The sequence below is a fragment of the Leguminivora glycinivorella genome, chromosome 1 (assembly GCF_023078275.1).
Source record: "Leguminivora glycinivorella isolate SPB_JAAS2020 chromosome 1, LegGlyc_1.1, whole genome shotgun sequence".
NCBI classification, from domain to species: domain Eukaryota; kingdom Metazoa; phylum Arthropoda; class Insecta; order Lepidoptera; family Tortricidae; genus Leguminivora; species Leguminivora glycinivorella.
This window is the reverse complement of record NC_062971.1, coordinates 9,839,832-9,864,650: the sequence shown is the minus strand read 5'-3', so window position 1 is coordinate 9,864,650 and position 24,819 is coordinate 9,839,832. Positions and strand designations below refer to the sequence as shown.

General features: G+C 37.3%; 2 protein-coding genes across 5 annotated transcripts; one reads left to right on the top strand and one right to left on the bottom strand.

Annotated features, from left to right (window-relative positions):
* The first annotated feature begins 2,547 nt into the window (after window positions 1-2,547).
* On the top strand, window positions 2,548-10,957 carry LOC125228314 (coiled-coil domain-containing protein 174). 2 transcript variants are annotated; one of them, XM_048132837.1, is made up of 8 exons: window positions 2,629-2,688; window positions 3,050-3,252; window positions 3,984-4,166; window positions 4,904-5,042; window positions 5,174-5,315; window positions 5,479-5,703; window positions 7,276-8,104; window positions 10,942-10,957. In XM_048132837.1, the coding sequence occupies exons 1-7, from the start codon at window positions 2,644-2,646 to the stop codon at window positions 8,082-8,084; spliced, it is 1,746 nt and encodes a 581-aa protein (XP_047988794.1). In that variant the 5' UTR covers window positions 2,629-2,643; the 3' UTR covers window positions 8,085-8,104; window positions 10,942-10,957. The 2 variants fall into 2 exon arrangements, with proteins under 2 accessions (XP_047988785.1, XP_047988794.1); XM_048132828.1 differs by lacking the exon at window positions 10,942-10,957 and having other exon boundaries at window positions 2,548-2,688; window positions 7,276-8,144.
* Window positions 8,327-24,368, bottom strand: LOC125228328 (uncharacterized protein DDB_G0283697-like). 3 transcript variants are annotated; one of them, XM_048132868.1, is made up of 4 exons: window positions 24,235-24,368; window positions 23,802-23,856; window positions 10,974-11,123; window positions 8,327-9,552 (listed from the first exon to the last, which is right to left on the bottom strand). In XM_048132868.1, the coding sequence occupies exons 2-4, from the start codon at window positions 23,854-23,856 to the stop codon at window positions 8,327-8,329; spliced, it is 1,431 nt and encodes a 476-aa protein (XP_047988825.1). In that variant the 5' UTR covers window positions 24,235-24,368. The 3 variants fall into 3 exon arrangements, with proteins under 3 accessions (XP_047988825.1, XP_047988806.1, XP_047988815.1); XM_048132849.1 differs by having other exon boundaries at window positions 23,802-23,901; window positions 24,286-24,360; XM_048132858.1 differs by having other exon boundaries at window positions 23,802-23,901; window positions 24,235-24,320.
* Between the last annotated feature and the right edge of the window lie 451 nt (window positions 24,369-24,819).

The following is a 24,819-nucleotide window of genomic DNA, read 5'->3' as shown; positions in this document are numbered from 1 at the left end:
GAGACGCGAGCGAAGGTTGCCACAAATGCAAAGTTCCTACTCGAGCGAGTGTTCAAGAAGACTATATAAATGTTGTACGCCGAACGCACCGGCCTTAAGCAAATACTATATACTATCCTAGCTTAATACGTGCAGCGTGCAGCTTCTGACGTTTCCCATACAATTGAGCGGCAACAATTTTACTAGCGCCATCTAGCGGTTCGAGTTGATCAAAGTAGTTGTTCAGACTTTTATTTGAGTAAATTAAAATAGAAAATGCTATTACTTGATCTACTTTAACATTTTTAGACGGAATAAAACAAAAAAATAAGAATTTGTAATTTTTTTTAATTTTATGCTGTATGAAACTAAACTATTTTGATCAACTCATGCCGCTAGGAGCGCTAGTGTGCCTGTTGCCAACTTTGGCACCGAGCTGCACGTATTAACTTACCTACATAAACGGTCACTTCTCTACTCTTACCAAGTCCTAATATTACATTATCATACCTATATCTCTGATCATAGGTCTGTATGCCTCCCTTCTTCTGTAACGTGAATAAAAACGACGGCATGTTGTCTATGACTATATTTCTATGACAGTGTAATATCGGCCTAAATAGTTTGTAAAAAAATAGAAGATGGGAGATACGAGTATAAAACAAATAAATACATTCTTCTCTTCTCCTTACGCAAAGACCTAAGTAATTTAATTCGTGTAGCATCCCTCTATTAATTTCTAGTCCACCACTCAAGAATCTACTTATACTTACCTCAATAATATTTTCTCTATCAAATAGAAAATAAAACAAAACGGCAGTGTAGGTACCAAAATTTATTATTTAAATAGTTTCACCTATTTTTAGTTTATTTTTAATAATGTTTGAGAATTTCTGGAAAACTAAAAAATACTATAAGTTTAATTCACTAGAAATGTTACATTACCATTTACCCAGTCTGTGATACCTGATCATCATTAATCATTTTTATGTCCTTTTCAATGCAAGAATGTCAATAGAGTTAATGTCGGGACGTCGATAAAAATGACACATCACTAGTACAAAAACATAACCTAAAAACAGTTTGGAGAAACTTCAGAACAGAATTTAACATGGTAGTAGTTATTATATAAACTATGAAAAGATCGTATTTTATGCTTTGTTTAGATCCTACAAATAATAGTATCAATAACTGATCGAAATTCACTAATGAAACACAGCAGGTTCTTGGGAGTTTTCTTTTCTCCATGTACGTGAATTACAGTCCTTAATCACACAAGCCATAATCACACAAGGAACTTGAACACTCACAAATAAGAATTTAGCAGAATCATCAACTATCTATCAGGAATAAATAAACACAATTAAATTAAAAATCGGCCAGACGACCGCCGAGATATTTGATCTAATATAATACGATTATGTACAATTGTCAAAGGTAGACACCTGGGGAGACATCTGGGGGCCTGCTTCATTTCAGCTTCTTGGCCTTCTTTTTGGTGGAGTCTTGGGAGTAAAGGAACCGCGAGCATCGCACCTTGAACTTCGTGTTTCCGGTCTTCTTCTTCGGAAATCTAAGAAATATATAAAGTTGAATTTGTAAAATAGCTAAATAACAAGAGAATCATAACAAAGAACAATAATCATTGATGGCGTTTTTAAGGTATGAATATTGATAGGTTATTATTGCAAGGTCGATAAAACACATCACATCACTATGCTAAAAAACATAACCTTTCCGAGTTTGAGAAAACTTCCAAAAAATATGCAAAAATCTATACAGAATTGAATAAGGTTTGAATTGTATAAACTACTAATATGTACATTTATATTTCTGCCAGGTCGTATCAATAAATATTATCAAAAACTCAAGAAACTTACCGATGAAATGATATAACCTCTTGCGTGTTTTCTTTTCTTCCTGAATGTGATTTGCAACACTTGATCACACAAGCCATAGGCTCCCCACAGACAGTCTTAAAAATTCATAATCTTAAAAAAAACTTGTATGCAATCTGACAGTTCAGATCTGTCAGTGTCTTGTCAGTGTCAGTTTGAACTGTCAGTTTGAACTGTCAGATTGTCAGAAATGAAACTTGGAACTATCACAAATATACACTGAGCTATTTTTTCCACGATCTATCAGAAATCGTTAAATAAATATCGTCAAGACGACCATTGAAGTCGCGCTAAAAACTCGAACCAATATAATACGACTATGTACAGTTGTCAAAGATGGAGACCGAGTGTGAAATGACAAACGTATATTTAATTTTGCCGTATTATAAATGGACCCCAGGTCCGTTTTGACATCAGCATTTAGGGACAACCTTCGAGAAAACGAAAGAAGTTGTGGAATATTGTCTCATTCGCTCATATTAAAAGGTAATAGTGTGGTGTGAGTAAGATACATGTCACCGAGCTCTTATTTTAGCATGGCTTCCATGCTTTAGTTATACTTCCGTGACCACGACACCAAATGACACGACCGTATCGCGAGTGTGAAGGGCGCTTTAGAGTGTCACTGTCACAAATGTCACATTGTCACATATGTGATTAGTTATAGTTTCTATTTGCGATTTTGCGTGGTTACAAAATACTAGAAAATACTTAAAATTATCTATATTATATATCTATATTAAATGTAAAAATCTGTTGGTTAATCATGAATGACAAGGGATCTAAAAAGATATCTTTTAATAAGTCATCGGTGAGTGGATTAGAATTTGTGTATTAATTATAAAAGAAAAGTTTCAAGTAAAGAATAGATAGGATCGTTTCCGTTCATATAATTCTGATCAAACTTTATTGTTTGCTATCAAATCGTATTGTGCAAGGCAAGTGGTTGTCACAAGTAGCTGCCACAATTGTAGTGCCTTCTTTACGAAGTAATATTATACCTTGAATCATTGTGCTAGTTTCTATCCACATAATCTTATATATTCGTGCACTGAAACATGGTTCATGTTAGCATAACTCGCACGGGTTAAATACAACAGTTCAAAATATATTGGCAGTAATAATATCCATTATCATTGCTTAGTCATACTATAATTACCTTATTGTTTTAGTTATTGAGTTTGAAAGCAGAATTATTAAAGAAACAAGAAGAGGTACATGAAAGAAAGCATTTGCCTCAGCATAGAGTTGAACACTATAAACCTCCAGTTGCCAAGACTAGCAGCAAAAATGATAAAGGCCAGGAGAGAAGGACCCTTAAGGACAATCTTAAAGCAAATGACTCTGAAGAACTTGAAGCATGTAGAAAAGCTAAGTATGTTAAATGTTAATTCCTCTAATTTTGTAATCTCATATGTTCATTTTGAAGTCAAAGTACAGGTGATTTTTAATAACCTGGACAGTTTTATGAGGGTTACTAGGTACCAGTGGCGGAGCGTCGATACAACTCGATTCCCAACGGGTTCCCTAAAATTCTCTAGTATCTGTAGAAGTCCATACAAAACAGATGCCAAAAACCCCTCCGGCTTTACCATCGAAAATTTTCACGCCCCGCCACTGCTAGGTACCAACTAGGCCGGATTGGTTTTCAAATAATGAAATAGTAACCCATCATCTTCTCGAGTCTACCTCTTAACTCCCATACAACACTACAAATAAAAAAAAATAGTGACCTGAAAATATGATGGAGAAATGACATATAAATTGTTTGCTTATTCATTAACATCCACTGCTGCAGATGGCTGAAAGGGTTCCTGACTATGATATATATTTATTATTATTGCATAAACAATAGTAGGGAAATCAAAGAGGTGATTTTGGGATTAACTTGAACAGGCAGACATTTAGTACTAGCATAAACCTTTAATAAATTATTTTAAGGTAAATTATATCTATCAATTTGTGTACATATAGTTTTTGGTATGGATTAAACTTATACTTTTTTATCTCTCTACCACTGATTACTAAAAGAAACCCCTTAACATTTCAGAATTAACAACAGCAAAGGGCTTATTTATTGTCACTAATTAAGTTACATATTTTCAGACAGGCATTAGAAAAAAAGGCGGAGTTGTATAACCACCTGGCAGACAGTTCTGGCAATTCAGAGTTGAGTGGTAGATTTCTGGTGGACTTCCAGTCCAAAAAGCAGCAGGAATCGGAACAAGAGCAGAGTCCGCCACCAGATAATGATGTGTATCAGAGTGTTGAAGATGATGACAATGAATGGTAAGTTACTATCTTTACTCGGAAAGCTTTTGGAGTAAGCCTATTTACTCTATAGTCAGTTTTATAACTTTAATCTCTAGGCAACCAATCAAGACCTGTAGGCCTAGCACATGATGGCCGCGAGAGTATGTCGCCGCGAGATAGATCACACGTCTTCTTCTGACTGTATTAAAGACATAAGGACGGGTAGTCTATCTCGCGGCGACATACTCTCGAGGCAATCATGTGCTAACCCTGCTGCTAAGACAAATGTAACTTTGTTTATGCAGAAAAACGATGTAAATTTGATTTAAATTGAAAACCTTTTCATATGTGTCTAGGTATTATTATTTATCGTATGGCATTATATTTACATGTCACTGCATTATACAATTAAAAATTAAACCTAGAAGTCTTAAAATAATCCACGCTTTCCCATTTAAGCTTTTGAGCTCTTCAAAGCTGCCATTGAATTTGGTGTTAGGGCATTCCAGCCAGCACCATATGGCGGATTGTCTGCTTTGGTATGCCACATGCGCATGCTGCCGACTCGCACCATGTGTCTAGGTGGTTTGAGGATAGAGGACGAATTGCCTACGACACCATAATATGTATAAGAAACAAATGACCAATCCACACTATTTACTAGTACTGAAAAGTGAAATTAAAAATAAAAGCTGAAATTGGAAAAGAAAACAAAAAAAAAATGAATGACACAAATGAATACTGCATGCATAATTGCATATCTATGTTCACAGGACAGAGTTCACGGACTGCCTGGGCCGAACCCGCAAGTGCCTCAAGTCGGACCTCGAGCTGTTCGTCAAGCGTGACCAGGAACTCATGCGCGCCATGGCCAGGGAGCAGGAGGGCACAAAGGATGGAGCTTCACAGAATGTAAGTGCTTACTTGAAACAGTAAAATATGAATGAAGCCTGAGGCAGATGAAATATATTCTACCCATACCTAATGCCTTAAAGGCAAATAAGGATTTAATGAGAACTAACCTAGTATATTCTTTTTTGCAGGAGGCTCCTCAAGTTGAGAAATCTCTGTTGATGCAAAAAACAAATGACTATTTGCAGTCGTTGCGTGAAAAATGGGACCAAAAAGAACGAGAACTACTCGCTAAAGACAAGGACATACATTACCAAGATTTGCTGTTTGATGGTTCGTATTCTTTGGATGTTGTCATTTTTTTTTTTTTATTTTTTTATGGGGAACAGGTAAACCATTTGACCACAATCTCACCACTACGATAAAGTTCTAGAGATACAACTTTGACCCGAAATAATGTCTTCTGAGGTGATGTTATCTAATAAATGTGTTACAGAGGCCCGCATCCACGGCGTGGGCTACTTCTCGTTCAGCACGGACGAGGCGGAGCGGCGCAAGCAGATGGAGGAGCTGGCGCGCTCGCGCGCGGAGACGCTGGCGGCGCAGCAGGAGGCCGAGCGCCGCCGCGCGCGCCGCGACCGGCTGCTCGCCGCACGCGTCGCCGCCGCGCGCGCCCGCCAGCGCGCCCGCGCCGGCCTGCCGCCCGAGGAACCCATCAAAGGTTCGTATCGCGCGAATATTCGCATTATATAGTCCGTTGCTTCTGGAAAGTTATGTATGAAAATGTTGGCATAATTAATGGAAGATTTTTTTTGATTGGCATATGTACATTACAGGCCGAAGTTATTTTTCATCAACCCTCCCCATCCCTCCCCCCTCTGCGTCACCCCTCTTCCCCCCCTTAAATAGCCGAAAATGCGGTTTTTCGCGATTTCTGACAAAACCGTTGTAGATACAGAAAAAGCGTGTAGGAAAAAAGTAATCCTTGATAAATTTACTACAAATCGTTCATTGACACTTTGGTTCTAGCACTTATAGGTTTCGCGTGATCCATCACGAAAGTTGGTCCTTTTCTGCAATTTTCTTTAGTGAATGTTAAGTTTTCTCCCAAATTGCTTACGAAATCTGTTTGATATTACTAAAATATTATAAACTGAAAATGAATTTCAGGGGGAAAAATCACTACCATGGGTGGGACTTGAACTCACGGCTACTGGATTGATACTCCAGGGCTCTACCAACAGCTACCAAAAGCTCATCCCCAGTCATAGATACACTATATAGATCAATGGTACTCCTAGCGACTACTACCGTGAAAATATTACGTCTTAAATAGTTACTGGAATTCCAAGACATATTGGAAATTCCACCCATGGTAGTGATTTTTCCCCCTTAATTTTATTTTAGTCATGAGTTACAATATTTTAGTTATATCAAACAAATTTCGACGATTTCGTATGCATTTTGGGCGAAAACTTAACATTCACTAAAGAAGATTGCAGCAAAGGACCAACTTTCGTGACGGATCACGCGTAAACTATAAGTGCTAGAACCAAAGTGTTAATGAATGATTTGTAGTAAATTTATTAAGGATTACTTCGTTCCTACGCGCTTTTTCTGTATCTTCAACAGTTTTGTCAGAAATCGAGAAAAACCGCATTTTCGGCACTTTAAGGGAGGGTAGAGGGGTGACGCAGAGGAGGGAGGAGTGGGGAGGGTTGATGAAAAATAACTTCGGTCTATAACGTACATATTTCAATTTAAAAAAACCTTCCATTAATTATGCCGTAATTTTAGCTAATTTCCCCCTGCTAATAGCGATGTGCGTAGCCAAATATTCGCGAATACTTCGACACTTTTCCCGAAACCTCAGACCATTCTACTCGCTGTCGGTAATTTGCGCACATCGAGCGCATTTGAGTGCTCTGCTCTGCGGCATTTCAGTGTTTCAGTGTGTGTGGGCGTAGGCGGAAGACGAAGTAATTCTATCGCGATATGTGTAGCTGTACGGCGACTGTATCAGATATATCGGACCGGTCAAGGTGGTCACAATTATCTGAACACGCCTCTATTGTCAAGGCGATATATGTTTATATATTTTTGCAGTCTGATGTAGGTGTCTGAGGTAGTTATTTGTAGAGGTGGCGATAGTGAATTCGATTTTAGATGCATCTTGCATATTCGGACATAGAAGCTGAAGCGATGTGCTCACTTACCCACTGTGGCATTCGACGCTTCCTCTGTAATTTAATTACTTATAAGTGACTTTATTAGTCTTTTTATTTACTTACAGAAGACGAAAAAGACTTCACGACACATCTCTTAGAATTTCTGACGCAACAAAAGGATGAAGCCGAAGCCGCCGCCAAGGAAAAAGAGAAGAAGCTTAAAGAAGAACAAGAGCGAGAGAGACAAAAGTTGCGAGAGGCGTACGTTCGAGAATGGGACATCGGTAAAGACGGTGTCGAAGGAAAACTAAAGAAATTCAGAGAAATGACGCAAGAAGAGTATGTTGAGCAACAGAGAGCGAAAAGGATAGACGAGTTCGCTCCGGTACAAGGCTCTAGTCGAGACAGGTCAAATTATTTCTTCGATGATAAAGGTAACATGGTATCTTCTGACGGGTCCCCACCTTCCAGAAATTCACGGTCAGGTGAAAGGCCCAAAGTTAAAACTCCTCCGCCACCCACGTGGTCAGATGTGAGACCCGTAAGAAATGATTCACCACCTCCTGTTATTAGCGATTTCGAACCTGAACAAAAAGGTTTATATTTTACGAGCAAAAAATCTATACCTAAACATAACGTGAAGTATAAAAACTTTGTAAAAACCAGTGAACCAACTCCTATACAAAATGAAATAAGTGACGATGAAGTTGAAGAACGGCAGAATGACACGGAGAAACGAAGTCATGATTCTAGTCATGCGCAGATAGCTCCGCCTCCAACGTATGATTACTATGGGCCTGTGCCTAAAAAAGCCAAGAATCACAAACCATTCGAATCGGATATCCGAGAAGCCTATGCTCAGGGATCCAAGAGCTTGGAACCTAAGTCAAGCAGAGAACGCATACCTCCCAATTATGACTTCACGTTTGATTAAGTTTGAATAAAAATACTAATGTAAGTAAAGTGCATTTTATTTCAGCATTATTGAAATAGCATTGCCAATTAGTTTATAGCTATAACTTGACTGTAATGTAAACTATACTAATATCACAATGATGAACACTAATGTGTTAAAATCCACAATAAAGTACCATTTGTTAGAATAGAGATCAATAATGCATTGGTTTACTTAGTATGATACGGATAAGTGTGAATTATGCGAGTTTAAAAATAATCTTACATTGACAAATATACTAAATAAATTAGAGCTATTAGTGTGTGACTGAATGTTATCCGTACTGAGCTGTTTTTACGACGAGGCGCTGGTGTAGTTGTCTGTAATGTTACTGGCTCCTTAGTGGTCAACACAGTGGGGGCTGTTGTGCCTTCGGTAGTTGGAGCGTCAGTGGGTTTTTCTGTAACTACGACAGGAGCCGTGGACACAGGAGGGCTCCCGTTTTGTTGGAGAGCTTCTGCTGTAGGAATGCCGCTACTTGCTTTCATAGTATCCTTAGTTGGCATTTGATCCACTTTACTTAATTCTGTAGTCTTTACATGAACGGTGTCCGACGAGGTTAAAATTGGAGCATCATTTTGCATTTGATCAATAGAATTCATAGGTTGATCTTTTGGCATAATTTCTGTAGTGCCTGCTGGTGGTTCATCATGGGGTTTGTCAGTGTGTTTTGTTTCCATTACAGTCTGTTGAACAGTATCTGTTGATTTGATCGTTTCGTTTTCAACAGCATTTATATTTCCTGTGGTTTTCATAGCACCCTCAGTCTCTAATGTACTTTTAGCTGTGGTAGCCATAGATGATTCTTCAACTTTTACAAGTTCAGTATTTTTGTCTGTTTCGTTGGATTCCGCCGTAGTTGGCGAGTCTGTGCATTCGTTTCCTTTCAGTGCGTTCGGTTTTTCTGTTGGGTCACTGACATGTATTTCAATTTCGATAAGTTGATTATTAACAGTAGTAGATGTCTGCATACTGTCTACGTTAGCAGCAGTACTTTGAGTATTATCTTCGCTATGATGTTCGACTATTATATTGACTGGTTGATCTGACTGCATATTTCCGGATTGCTTATTCGGATTACCATCAATGTTTGAATCATTTTCATTAACGATAAGCTTATTATCCTGAGTGTTATTCATCTCTTTTGAACTAAGATTAGACATATTGTGAATTTCTGCGTCATCGTTACTGATGATTCGGTTTTTCCTTTCGTGCTTTATCAGATGTGGTGACGCATTGGGTGTCCTTTTTTTGATTCGAGCATTGTGTGTCTTGGCTACTAGTTTGGGGAGAAGAGCGAAGGCCTCGTTCTCTCTCTCGGCGTTGGGTCCGTTGCAGAGGTCGCCGCGGCACGGGCAGGTCATCTTCCACGTTTTGGTCGAGTTGCAGTACACCGGGTAGCACTCATCCTGGTATACCTTGACGCAGTATCGCGACTCTACTCGAGCTGAAATGTAATGCGACACTTTATTAATAGGCATATACAGTACGATTAACATCAGTTAACAATTCGGGGTTTCTTGCTCGCACTTATGCGATCCCGATAAGAGCCGAAGCCGAAGGGTAAAAGCCGAATTGTTAACTGATTTAATCGTACTGTACCACTTACAAAATGCAGAGTAAGTATTTACTTAGTTACAGAGTTTCAAAAAAACTCTTTGAATATTAGTGCTTACTACTTATATTAATGAGGAGGCACACTGACATTTTATCCCGCCGGGCGGCGCCTGTGCAAGCGTCTAGGCATGTCACTGTCATTCATATGTGTGTGAGAGAGAAAAAAATCTCGCTCTCACGTATGAAATTCTTTGTCTGTCAATGGACTAATAGGGTGGCGCCATCTGTTATAATCTTTGAGTGTGCCTCCTCATTACAGTAAACCGAAAAAGTAGGTAGTAAGGTATGGGTGTAGTTACATCTATTGGGTTGGGTGGGTAGGTAGTTTTTTCACATTAACCATATCCTACCTATAATATGTAGTTCAGTTCAGTAGCCTTTTCTTACTTCCCACTGTTGCCATGGAAGAGGTAAAACCTATATTATGGTATCTTCCTACATGTCTACAATTTAGTTCTCCTGTTATAGAAAGCCCTCGTTTAGGTTGTTGGTTTTGTACCGATTTGTGAATTAGTTATGAGCATTGGAGGAGAAAGAAGTAGGTAGTTTGCTGTATTATTTATTCAACAACTGCGACTTAAGCTGTCATACGAGTATGAATGAATAATCGCCAATGGATTTAGTAATCCTACTTAGCACACCCGAAAATAGTTACAAGTTTTGTGACGCAGTAGTCAGTTCGATTCGACGTAACCTTATTTGAATGTTTTTACATGCAGTTTAATGTATAATAAACCACCACCAAAGACTCTTTGGCCTAACTACGATTTATCATCAAGAGAGGCTAGAGTTCTTATGACTGAATGTTCTTCCTTTACTACCTAATCTTTTTGTTTCTCGTCAACTTCAAAGTAATTCTTCCCAAAGCTCGGCTATATGAAGTCTACAAGCAGTGCCGGCCCGAGCATTCAGGGTAGAGCGAGATATAATTTTGCAGCCACTGTTTAATAGTTATTTTCCCCTCACTAGCTCGGAAACACGTGTTTTGTCCTTTAATACCAGCGGGTAAAATCGCATTTTATCCACTAGTGGGTAAAGTAATTTGACCTAGAATAAAGTCAAAAGATTATTTTTTTACATTTTGCTTTTTGGCGCCTCACCTACCACTTGGAGCCTGGAGCGGTCGTTCTATCCGCTCTAGCCCAGCCCAGATCAAACCCTAGATCCAGCCCTGTCTACAAAACGGGCCTGCGTCACGATAATTTTCGCTTTTCTCCAGGTATTTTTGAAGTAGGTAAGTGAGATACTAACGTGGCGAAGTAGCGACGATGGCACAGTAGTTGTAGCCGAGCTCGCACACGGTGACGTGGTCGGAGGCGCCGCAGGGCGCCGAGCGGCGGCTGCGGTGCACCTGCTCCGCCAGCGGCCCGCACCAGTAGCAACGGGTCTCCGGTGATGCCTCTGAAGGTAACAACAATCGGTCAAACTTTAGGGTTTTTCAATGAAGATCAGGCACCTACATATGTAGTGCGAAGAACTTTTCCTTCGTATTTTTCCGGAAACGTTCGTATTTGTCATGTTAGTGTGATGTTAGTTCAGACGGTGTCAGCACGTCTTGTACCTACTGAGACTGACTGAAATAGCATAACACGTTCGTACGTTTCCGTAAAAATACCTACGAAGGAAAATCTTTTTCCCCTCACTAGCTCGGAAACACGTGTTTTGTCATTTAATACCAGCGGGTAAAAACGCATTTTATCCACTAGTGGGTAAAGTAATTTGACCTTGAATAAAGTCAAATTAACTGCTTTAAAATTGATAAAAGTAAGTGAATCTAGTAATAAAGATGATTTACCACCTGTGGAACTACTGGAAGCAGTGACAAACGCATTTTTGCGTTGTAGTTTCCTCGCTATAGTGAGGGGAAAAGTTTTGTGTTACACTCGGGTGCAAATTTATTTTACTTCTCGTGTGTTAAAAAACTCGCAAGTTCAGGATTCTATTCTCGAACCACTCGCTTCGCTCGTGGTTCAACTATAGAATCCTTTCACTTGCTCGTTTCTCAATTCCACACTCGGCGTTAAAATACAACTTTGCCCCCTTGTATAACAAATAACTATTCCCACTACATTTGTATGAGGTGTATTGTGTGGCTTTTTCAAATTCGAATAGCTTCTCTAACCTCTTAGGAATATTTGTTAAGACACGAAATAAACGACTGGCCTGAGGACGATGCCGCGCGGCTAACTAACCTTAAACAAGGTTTTTTTAATACATTTCTCTGGTAGTTACTTGACTTTTCCGACTAAGAAGTTAAGCGACTTTATTTTCATTATTTAATGAAGATTTATTTCATGACGATTTTAGTGGTGTTTTTCCTCATAGTCCATTTTATCAGTGCCGCTGCTTCCGAAAAAAATAAACAAGGAAAAATTAAGGCCGGGCGCTTTAAAAAGTTTTGCCTTTGAGTAAAGTTTTATGAATGTATTAATTTAATGAATGAGTGAACCTACCTAGTAGGAAAAAACAATGCAATCTTTTTAGACTGTTAATCATACAATAAAAGTTAAAAATTAAAATTAATATAAAAAAAATCTGATGAATCTAAACAACCTAAATTAATTAAAATTTACCTTATTATTGATTACAGCAGTTCCCAAAAAGTTTGTACAAAAATTAAGGAAAAAGTTAAATTTGTTTTTTTTTTTATTCCTATTTTGTTACCAAGATTTTTTGATGAATTGAGATTTTAGTAAGTTTTATTTCGTCATTAAGGTTCTCTAGTTACTATAGTTTCTTAATTATAACAATTATCCTGTATATATAATATCTTACTAAAGTTAACTTATATAACTAAATGATGGTAACAAAATAGGATCAATTAAAATTTGCTGACGTGGCTATGTTACAAACTTTTTGATAACTGCTGATTAATACTTAAAAACTTAATTGAGCATTTAATACCTACATACATACAATCACGCGGCGCCTGATTATCCCATAAAGGGGTAGGCAGAGCAGATGACACTACACAAGTTTCAGTGCCACTCTTGGTAACATGAGAATATACACTTACATATGTGTACCCATACCTAAGTAATTGGTTATACATACAAGGGGAATAAAACATACAAGGGAAAATAAAATTCATAGAACGTAGAAACAATGCCTAGCTTAATTTAATTATGGATAGAGTTGAGGCCAAGTACAAGTAGGTAATCGTGCTAAGTTTCATCCCCGTAGACTGAAGGTAAATGTAAGGTTGTAATAAAATTCTCACCTGTCGTTCACTAGAAAGCTTGAAGCATCATTTGAGAGGGAAAAATGAAGAAAAAAATGCTCGTTGTTGTTTGCAAGTCAAATCAATCGGCGGCGGAACAAAAAGACGAGAGCACAGTATAAACCAGTAATAACTCTTCTTACAAACTTCACGCCGCGCGGTGTGTCGAAAAAGTACCCTCGCATGCAGCGAAAACATGCGAAACTGGTAATTATTGGGCTGGACAGTCGGGGCCGCGTTTGCGCGCTGTTTTGATGTGTGTGTGAAAATGACGTCAGTGCCGAGGTCATTTCGTTACTGTAGTGTTTATGGATGTATGGAGAACAGTTCTAAAAATCCGGATATAACATTCTTCACAATTCCTAGACTTCCAGAAAAGTAAGTTGTTTTTATACTTAAATTTTTGCAGCGTTAGGTAAAAGTGAGATATAGTGATGCATTAAAATCAATAAGGATTTACCTGTAACGACATTAATTACTTTGCAACCATATACTTGTTTTTTATTTAGGTAGATGATGCGATCTATCTTATCTCGGAAGTTTGGTACCTACTTAAATATTGTAGAACCATCTATTCAGACATTTTATGTAAATACTATTTCGTCAGTATTTAAGAAAAAAACACGAACCTACTTGAATGGTACGTAGTAGAAAGTGCGTTTTTGTTTTAAATAATATCTAAGTATAACATATAAATTACTACATACGTGATGTGAAAAGCCGTCCCCGTGAATATCTCATTTTGCTCCCTCGTTACACAATCTAGTATTGCGCTTATGAGACTAATATATGAATAATATTTTTTTGTGTATTCAATATTGACTGGTGTGGTATTGTTATACTAATACTTACAGTTACCTAATACTACCTATTAGATAACAACAACTTACTTTATACGAAGTTGATTGATTAACTTTATAGTAATTTTGTTCAACCCTGCGTGACCTTGCGCAGTAGAGACCGCCCGCATCTACCTGCCGGAGATTAACTACTGAATATTCCTTATACTGTGACGAGAGCCTAGCTGGCTCGTGCCAACATAAGCGAGGAAGGCCTTGGAGTTACTAGGGCATAATGTTGATTGTTGTTGTTGAATTCTAAAGCCGCCAAACGTAAATAAGTAACCACACGTAGCGAATTTCGATACAAAATAAGAAAGCTTATGGTCAAATGCGCTGATTATGTATATCCTTAGTGTCGTACGTTCTCTTGTTATCTATGTAAGTCCTCCTTACCGAGAATTTGATACCTACTTACTGTACTTACAGACTTTAAAAGTATATAATAAAGTCAATATGGATAAGTGTGTCATAAACAGAGATCGGATTTTTGTGCGTCATCTTATACTAAAAGCACAGTATATATAATAAAGAGTACTATCGTACAGTATGGCCACTCCCACTCCCCGCTGAAAGTGCCGCCCACCCCCGCTCGGTTACCTCACAGTTACCGCCTGTCAAAATCGCGATCAGTCGACCTATCATATCTCACTCATGCAAGCACGGTGCGCGTTCACCTACACGAGCTTAGAATGTGTGCTAGGAACGCGCCTCTTTCATATATTTGATCGCCAGTGTCCGAGGTGTGCTAAAAGTCATTAAAATGACGTAAGTCACTAAGAATGTCGCAAATCCGTCCGATCTCTGGTCATAAGAGCAAGTGTCTCTGGCCTTCACATTTTGCCTTTTTACTCATTGTCACTGGTGGTTTTTGCAAGTTCATACTTTTGTTCATACTCACGATTAGCGGTAAACGTATTGAACTCTCAATAAACACTGATAATTGTTTAAACCGGCTAATTCCCATTTAGTCCAGACACGGGAAATGTTATGACGCACTTACCCGTATTAGACCGTCTTCACATTATCCGATCCGATATCGGATGTCGGAAGGATTTCGATAGAAAAAATCCAAGATGGCGCCTGTAATGTATGGGATATCGGTCCGACATCCGATATCGGATCGGATAATGTGAAAACGCACTTAAGCTTACTTTTGTAGTAGCAGTAGTAGTAAGTAGCTCATGTTATCTGTAGCCTGAAGCTTACCGCGATAAGTGAAAATGCCGCTCTTGCGTATTCGAGTGTTAGAGAAGCAGATGATAGCGAAATTTCGATTTAGTTTGGTTTTAGGATTTAGCTGAAATATATCAGCTTATGCTGTTCATTGCATGCGAAATTAATTGAAAGTTGTTTGTGAGATGCAATTAATCAATCATCATGACGATCGTAACGGTATTGTCAAAACATTGAACAGCTGTATCTAAAACGTTAAACTAGAATTGGGCTCCTTTATTTTCTTTCGTTTAAGTTTATTGAAGACCTACTTTATTCTTAAAATAATCTTTATTTAAGTTCTATTTTATTCGGTTAGCAGCCGGAACGTAGTTTATGTGTTACACGCCAGCTTCCGCCAGCCACGCATTTTACAATGAATCACTCCACACAGGAACTACAGTTCTATCTTGCTGACTTTTTATAAAAGAAATTGCCTTTGTTCAGCAGCACTGAAACATAATGGCGAATAAAAACTCAAAGCACTTAGTTGATATTACCTACCTACTAAAGAGAAAGATGAAGCTCGTTGCTTTTAATTTGCGCATAAAAATATTTTCTTTACACGAAGTGCATGTGACATAGTAGCTTGGGACTTGGGAGCAACATTTATGTTTCTGTATTTGTTACAGATAGAGGAAGCTACGTTTTATTTACGACTGTCATTTTTCGGGACTGCTTATTTCCCTACCTACGAAGAATAAAGCATACTGAGTGAGTGCCTAAGTTTTATTCTCATTTTATAGAAAATATAAGCGTAGTACTAGTACCTAATGTACCTATATGCATGCCTATAGTTAGATCATCATACTCCTTGCGTTATCCTGCCATTAACCACGGGCCACGGCTCATGGAGCCTGGGTTCCGCTTTGACAATTAATCCCAAGATTTGGCGTAGGCACTAGTTTTACGAAAGCGACTGCCATCTGACCTTCCAACCCGAAGGGTAACTACTTAGGCCTTATTAGACCTACATAAAGATAAAGGCACATAATTACATTTTAGTTGTAGTAAAATCATACTCCAGTTAATCAGTTGGGTTAGTGTGGTGCTAGTATCCGTCCAGGGTTAGTTTCCGTCCATTTGATGTCATTTCGAATTTATTCTTTGCCGCACTTATAGCAATCCTTATTGTTTAACCAATATGTACGCCATTGCTATTACAAACATACCTAATACATTATTTACCTACTAAGACTTCGTATCTGGACGATAACTAGCACAATGTCCATATTTAACTAGACATTGTAGATGTAAATACTACCTACAAACATTGTGAAGTTGCATATTTTTAGGAATATTTTGGTCCCCTGGCGTCCGAGGACGTTCGTTAGTTATTCAGCAATGAGCAGCGGTCAACACGCCATCACTTATTCAGCTGCAGCCGGCCGCAGCGTTGATAGCTTCGTGTGCACGCGGCCACCCGCACGTCGCTCCGGAGTGCGAGTGAGACAATGTGAGTACATATATGAATACATTTAAGTATAGATTTAAAAAACCGGCCAAGAGCGTGTCGGGCCACGCTCAGTGTAGGGTTCCGTAGTTTTTCGTATTTTTCTCAAAAACTACTGAACCTATCAAGTTCAAAACAATTTTCCTAGAAAGTCTTTATAAAGTTCTACTTTTGTGATTTTTTTTCATATTTTTTAAACATATGGTTCAAAAGTTAGAGGGGGGGAGACGCACTTTTTTTTCCTTTAGGAGCGATTATTTCCGAATATATAAATATTATCAAAAATCGATCTTAGTAAACCCTTATTCATTTTTAAATACCTATCCAACAATATATCACACGTTGGGGTTGGAATGAAAAAAAATATCAGCCCCCACTTTACATGTAGGGGGGGTACCCTAATGAAACATTTTTTCCATTTTTTATTTTTGCACTTTGTTGGCGTGATTGATATACATATTGGTACCAAATTTCAGCTTTCTAGTGCTTATGGTTACTGAGATTATCCGCGGACGGACGGACGGACGGACGGACGGACGGACGGACGGACGGACGGACGGACAGACAGACATGGCGAAACTATAAGGGTTCCTAGTTGACTACGGAACCCTAAAAAATGCCCAAATTCGGTAAAACCATAATGAAATTTCTATTTACGATCAACATTCAAATGATAATTGTCGATCGCGCGCTGACTGGAATTACTGGAATCATTAACCAATAATTTTTCACGTTACTTTTATCGAAGTGATCCGAACATGATGTTATCAATTTAATTTCGTTTATGTATTTATCTAGCATATATACAAAGCTAGCTGTCATTTTACCTTCGGTACGCCATTACATTAATTCCTAAACGAATGGGTACTTATACAAAAGTTATATTTTACTTTAATACATAAATTAAACATTCGAAACCACTTCCAAGCGATTAGTCATACATGTACAACTTTTGATTGCGTTCTAAAGCCCATATTCGTTAATTATGCCTTTGACCCAATATGTACCCTTGATAGCATCATTAATTGAATGACATTAGTACGTATTGTAAGTAGTAGGTACGTATAAGTATTATAAAAAAACCGGTCAAGTGCGAGTTGGACTCGCCCACCGCGGGTTCCGTACAAACTTTCAAACTCCCCAGTTAAAATAATCTCATGTTTTCACATAACTCTAACGACTTGACTAGAAGACAAAAGTATAGGTACTAATGAGCATTATTGTGTATAGCGCCATCTCTCGGTGAATTCGCTAACTAATTTGCGCGACCATAGTATGTTGGTTTTTCAGGGATTATTCTTTATAATGTTATCCGATTTAAACAATTTTTACTTTATTGGAAAGAAAATGATTTACGTAACATCTCGTATTAATTTGAAGTACTATATACATCCGCAAAGGTGGGTAAATTAAAAGTAAAAATGTGAAAAGTTTTTTGTGAATTAAAAAAAAAGTTTTCAAGATACAAACACGATTATATTTTTCCTGTAATATTTAGCATAAAACCAATGTTTCCTAAAATTTTCATAATTTTTCGTTGGTAAACATCGGAGATAAGGGGGGGGGGGGAACGGTATTTTTTTTTACATTTTCCTTCAAAATTCTTTTTTGTTCCACAACAAAAAATTTTTAAAAAATAGTTTATTTACGTTCAATTTAAGATCTTTCTAACGATACCCCACTTGACCTAGTAACTTGAAATTTACAGTTTGCCCCCCTTTCATTTTGGCCATTTTCTACAATTAAAATTAATAAATTTAAAAAAATTATACCTTCTATTTGTAGAGGTTCACAATGTTCACAACTATTCCAAATTTCAAGTTGATAGCATTAGTAGTTCTCGAGATATTTAGGAATGTGACAGACGGACAGAGTCGCACCATAAGGGTTCCTGTTGTACCTTTTTAGTACGGAACCCTAAAAATATAAATAATCATTAAAAATACTAAAAAGTTCATTTCAACCATGGAAAACTGATTATTAGATCAGAGAGAGAAAAGCTATAGAAAACAACGTTGAATTGCAATTGATCGTCTTACTACGCCTTGCGTATCTAACCTATATGTTAAGTAGTATGTAGTAGCTTATCTATATTTCTCGGTTTCGCTTGTACTGGAAGACAAGTGCGAATGTGTGTGCGAATTTGACGACCGATCTGGCTCAGTCGGTAGTGACCCTGCCTGCTAAGCCGCGGTCCCGGGTTCGAATCCCGGTAAGGGCATTTATTTGTGTGATGAGCACAGATATTTGTTCCTGAGTCATGGATGTTTTCTATGTATATAAGTATGTATTTATCTATTTAAGTATGTATATCGTCGCTTAGCACCCATAGTACAAGCTTTGCTTAGTTTGGGGCTAAGTTGGTCTGTGTAAGGTGTCCCCAATATTTATTATTATTAAGAAAAAATGAGGTGTATCAAAGTACCAAAGATGATAGTATCTAGTAGTTTATAGTCAGTATCAGACTCGTGGTAAGGTGAGTTGTGTGTTCGTGTAACTACGCTACGACATAATTTTGTTTTAGGAAAACCAAGGGACCCTAATAGCAGATTTCCCTTCCACGTAATACTATGACGTCTCTATTACAAAAATGCTTCAGAATGACAATAAATCTAATATTTCCAACTAGGATCGCTCTTCTGTTAACTTTGTTTTGTTTTATGAATGGCAACCTGTCTTGCCTACTTGTGACGCTTTAAGCAGGTTTATAATTTACATAGAACTTCCGCCTGCTGGCACTTTCGCGTGTGGAAAAAAACATTACCATACATTCTCGAACACCTACCGTGCTGTGTTATGAATAACAGATACGGGAAGAGCTTGGGCTTAAATCATAATTTACTTTATTCTATTTCCGTCGCTTGAATCCGTAGTAAACTTTCACCTTCCCGTACAAACTAATTTCTCATTTTAGTACATTAAGGGCCAGTTGCATCAACCAAATTTGACAGACACATCATCGTCACGCAGCAGACGTCTATGGGTATGGAACTTCCCATACAATAAAATTTAACGAACGCTTTAACGGTGACAGAGGGTTTGATGCAACCCGCCCTAAGTGCCAGTGCGTGCTACGCGCTACGAGCGTAGCCGGTAGCAAGAGGAAATGAGCATGTAGCGTATATTATGTTATATGTAGTTATAATTGTAACTACTTATTGGATGATGAGTTCGTCTGCAATTATTTTAATACTTATTTAATAGTAAGTTTACACTTAGTTACGTAAAGATAAGATTAGGATGATTAAGAAGTTAGGTAAGTATACCTACATAAATATACTTTTTCACCACACCAACTGTTAAAGGCTTACTTTGCTATTCGAAAACAGATAGCAAAATGGCATTTTATCCACAAGGGGGCAAAGTAATTTCATACTAATCTATAAATGATGATTTTGAATCATAAATATTGAATAAATTGACGGATTTGATTTATTTTGATGTTTTATAGTCAGTATTTTGTTCGTGTTGTTGTGGTGAAAAATTTTGTGTTTCACTCGGTGGCAAAGTTTGTTTAACCTTCGCGCCTTGATACCCTCGCAACGCTCAAGATTCCACTTTTTGAAGCGGAATCAATATTGGAATCTTTCTCTTGCTCAGGTATCAATATTGGCACGTGCGGTTAAACAACTACTTTGCCCCCTTGTAAAACAAATAACTATTATTTGTTATACTTACTAAATAAAACAGCATGGTAATGAGCCGGACGGACCACTAAAGGTCGCCTGAAAATAGATCCGTTGAACCTAACATGTTTAAAGGTTATAATAAAGCTTTGAAGGTGTAATGTAGTTTAAAACTTTAAAATAACACAGTCAGCCACATCGCACTAAGACAATATTTGATAAAAACTCAATAATAATATGTAGATGATTATCAAAATTATGATTGTTAGAATACGTTACCCGGGTCTACATTTTTTCACCACACCAACTGGTAAAGGATAACTTGATTGTTCAAAAATACAAATCCATTTTTTAGGATTTTTTTCATTTCAGACTTATTGAATGTTTTAAAGTTTTACCACCAAAAACTTTTTGTACGGCTAAAGTCACTATGAACAATTTTAAGTACTTTTACTAAATTATTATTGTAATAATTTACTCGGTGTTAAATATGCAAGTGCTCAATCGATCCAGAACCTACTGTATGTCAAACACTATAATTTGCATAAAAGTAACTGTCACAATGTAAATCGAAGAAAATTGTAAACTTCAATGCCGTTCTAGTTATTCATATCATTATAACTTGACATTGACAGGCTGCGAATACAGCTCCAAACTTAATTTAAAATTCACAAGTTTTTAACAGAGCGGACACTTTCGCTGGGAGGCGGGACACGTGCGGTGAAGGTCGACATGATTTTGTAATGCCGCCTTGCTTTGTTATATGAATTGTATCAGTAGTAAATAGGTGATATTCTCGCACGTGGCGTGTGGGCTTTTCTAAAGGAAGTACTGTGGCTTCAGTGCACATTTATTAAACATTTGATTTACGTCAGAGTCGTCAGACGCTGTTAGCATTATGAATGGATGACATATCGTGAACAGCTAAAGTTTCCATAATCGTTTAACATTATAGAAGAAAGAGAAAGGGCAGTCCGCAAACGTATATTACAATTATTTTGACTAAACAGACTTACGCAACTATGGGAACAAATCCAATTATTCTAATAAATATTTTCATTTGTGTTTTTAAGTAGTCACACTTCACACTACTATACATAAATTAAAAATCGAAATAAGATGACATATATTTAAAAAAAATGACGGACACCACCAGTGGCGAAGGCCGGATTCGAACCGGCGTCTTTAGCAATCCGGGCTAACGCCATGAACCCCTAGTCCCCATCATGATCATCGGTTCGAATCCGGCCTTCGCCACTGGTGGTGTCCGTCATTTTTTCTTTAATATATGTCATCTTATTTCGATTTTTAAACAGACTTAGTTAGTCTAAGTGCGTTTTCACATTATCCGATCCGATATCGGATGTCGGACCGATATCCCATACATTACAGGTGCCATCTTGGATTTTCCATTGAAATCCTTCCGACATCCGATATCGGAGCGGATAATGTGGAAACGGACTAAGTTTAAATTCAATGAGTCTTAAAGACGGGGGTTAAGGGAGTTAGGGACAAGTGTGTCGCTGTAATAGAAGTTCTTTATAGCACACAACATATGATAAATGGGTGAATAAACTTTTCTTTGCCAGGAAAATTTCGCATACTTCGACTACATGTGGTCAGAAAATTTAATTGGGATTTAGTCTAATTAATGTATAATTATTATATTAAAGACAAATATAATAGCTACGCAATACAACATGTAATTATAGGATTTCCTATTTTATAACTTTGTTTCGAGCAGTGACCCAGTGGACATAGCTGTCCCTCACTTTTGTATGAAAAAAGTGTCTCTTCCACTGGGTCACATATTGTTTTAATTAAAAATGAATCGTTTTTAAATTTTTCCGTAATTGGTATACGTGAAATAAGGATCTTTATTCACGATGGTAAGGTTAAAAATCACAAAAGTAGACCTAATAATAAGTAAGGGTAATTCTTGCAAAAAGCAAGAAAAAGTTGATTCACCCAAATGAAAAATATATAAAATACGTTTTACGTATTTTATATATTACAATTACAAGTATTCCATCTAAGTTAGTCTCTGAGAAACTTTTGACGTTGCGGCAAAAATGGGATTGACTGGCATCAAAAATATTTTTTATTAAAATTGACATTTAAAGTCGCAGACTGTGAAGTTTCTGAGTCCTGCGACGAAGAATCGTAATTAATCAAAAAGTTAGGGAGGGCTCTTAAAGATAAAATTCGCGTAGTATAGCATAGGATCTTGTACGTGTCACTGCTGACGAATTAAAAAAGTCACCTTTTATTTATGTTTATGAAAATGTCGATTTAAAGTTCATTAATGACAATTTTATTAAAAAGTAGCTGTTATCTTCGAAGTTAGTCGTCAAATTTTGATATCACGATTATTTGTATGTCATATGGAACGTTCCATAATATTTTCATCTACGGTTTTCTTTACGGCCTAAAAATCATTAGGATGAAAAATAAAAACCATCGACCTTGGATTAGCCAAATGTACGTAGTAGTTGTTTATTAATTAAACTAACTTTATAATCATTATATGCATAGGTACTATACGCATCAAGCTGCATATGTACAGTCGACTACAAAGAGATGTATACACTTTTTTACCTTATTACCTACAATGCAATAAGGTGAAAAAATGGATACATCTCTTTGTAGTTGACTGTATTAAACTCAATTTTAAGCAATATCTTTAAACCATTTTAGCTTTTGGTGATTGCTTTGAAATAAAAGATGCCAAGTGCTTATGATGTTAAAAAAAATCTCGAACTCATCAACTGGACAAAAGTGCTTAAATCGCTTGTTTCGAATTAAGGCCGAAAAGAAATATAAGTACATATATTCGTTAAAAAGAATGATTTAAAATGATACGCCTTAGGCCGTTTTCACATTATCCGATCCGATATCGGATGTAGGAAGGATGTAAAATGTAAGATTTATGCGCTCCCAGGTTTTTATTTATGTATTTGATAGATCATTATTACTAAAAAACGATATAAAACGCAAAAATTGCGGATTTAATGCAGATGGCACTTTCCTACAACAGTTTTTGTCCGAAGCACCATCGAACTGCCGATATCGGCAGGACGCTTCCGACATTTTTGGCATGCCGGACCCCCCGCCAGCTGTCGGCCGATAATATTTGTATGTTTGCGTATATAATGTAGGTATACGTTTGTAGTAGTGTGCGTGACAAAAATGGCGTCTATTAAACAGCTGTTAATGATGAATTTCTGTTGAAAAAAAAAGATTGTAATTCATCGGTCCGAATTGCGGATACTAATTTTTTCATGTTTTAGTAGATATAGTTAAATGTAAAATTATTTATTTTACCTGCACACACTTGAGTAGTTTTATGCTCGTTATTTTAATTTTACAATAAAATATTTGAAATATAGTGCTTATAATGATTAAATATAAAACTTTTTAAAAATATTTTTTGATACAACATCATACTTCATTGATTTGGAACAATGCGTTTTATCGGACCGACATCCGACACTATCGGAAGCGTTTATCGGGTGTAGGATGTCGGTCCGACACCCGATATCGGATCGGATAATGTGAAAACGGCCTTAAGCGATTAATATTATTGTAATAAAAAACTTATAGATAGGATGATAAAGTTCTGAATATTTCTGTTCAAGTATATAAATTCTATGCTTAAATCTGTAAGTGGCCACGAAGTGACCGTTTTAATCTTCGAAATACCAATTAGAAAGTGTATAAACTCACCACTTAGCAAAATGTAAGCAGCGTGGAGCAGCAGCCCCGTCCACAGCCGCGCCATCTGAGCCAAACTTTATTATTTACGGCCTCCGCAATTCCAGCGCCACTACATACAAAAACAAAACCGAATTAGAAGCCCGCAAAAATACCCCGGACGCCGTTGAGGTTTCAAATCATATTTATTCTGAGCTTAATTGATTTGCGGTTTGGATGCTCGCATTCGAAAATTATATTGCGGATTACTAATTTAGTAAAAAAAAAAATTAAAAAATCTAGGTATTAAAATATGTCTGATTTTGTATTTTTTTTTATTTACGCCCGATTCAAGTTGGATTCGAAGATGAAAAAAGTAAGTCCCAACGGAGCCGTATAAAATTATGTTGACGAAAACAAAATCACTTACTGTTAAACAATATAAAAATACGATCTAAAATTTTACCGTTGCCGAATATCCAATATAGGTTCCTGTTCTCGCAATGTTTGTACGTACCTCGGGCACTAAAAAAGCGATATATAACAGTGTCGCGCACGCTGACGACGTCTCCGCGCGACTGCATACCCAGGCCGCGCGTAGCCGCGCGTAGCCGCCGTGACGTAGCCGTAGTGGCCGTCGCGTCGCCCGCAGACAGTTGACATAACAAATTACACTTGATGATGATGACAAACGTTATTCATAAATATCCATTTGTTGGGCCTTTCACTCACGATAAATATCTGAAGGCTGGGTTTATATATTATGATGTAATGGCAATATTAAATCGATAAAATATACATTGAGAGTTTTGAATGATTCATTCACGGTTATTTTCATTAGACTTATATTGACTGGGAATACTGCGATATAGACCGTGATTACCTTCTACCCGCATTCTTCAGTTTTCCGTGATCATGACATGATGCATGCAGCGTCGAACTATCAGGAGCTCGACAAAAATCAAAAAGGTAATCAACTAATCACCCTCTATATCCCGGTCAATATAAGTCTAAAATATACATTTACATTAAATATATTCATGTACTAGTT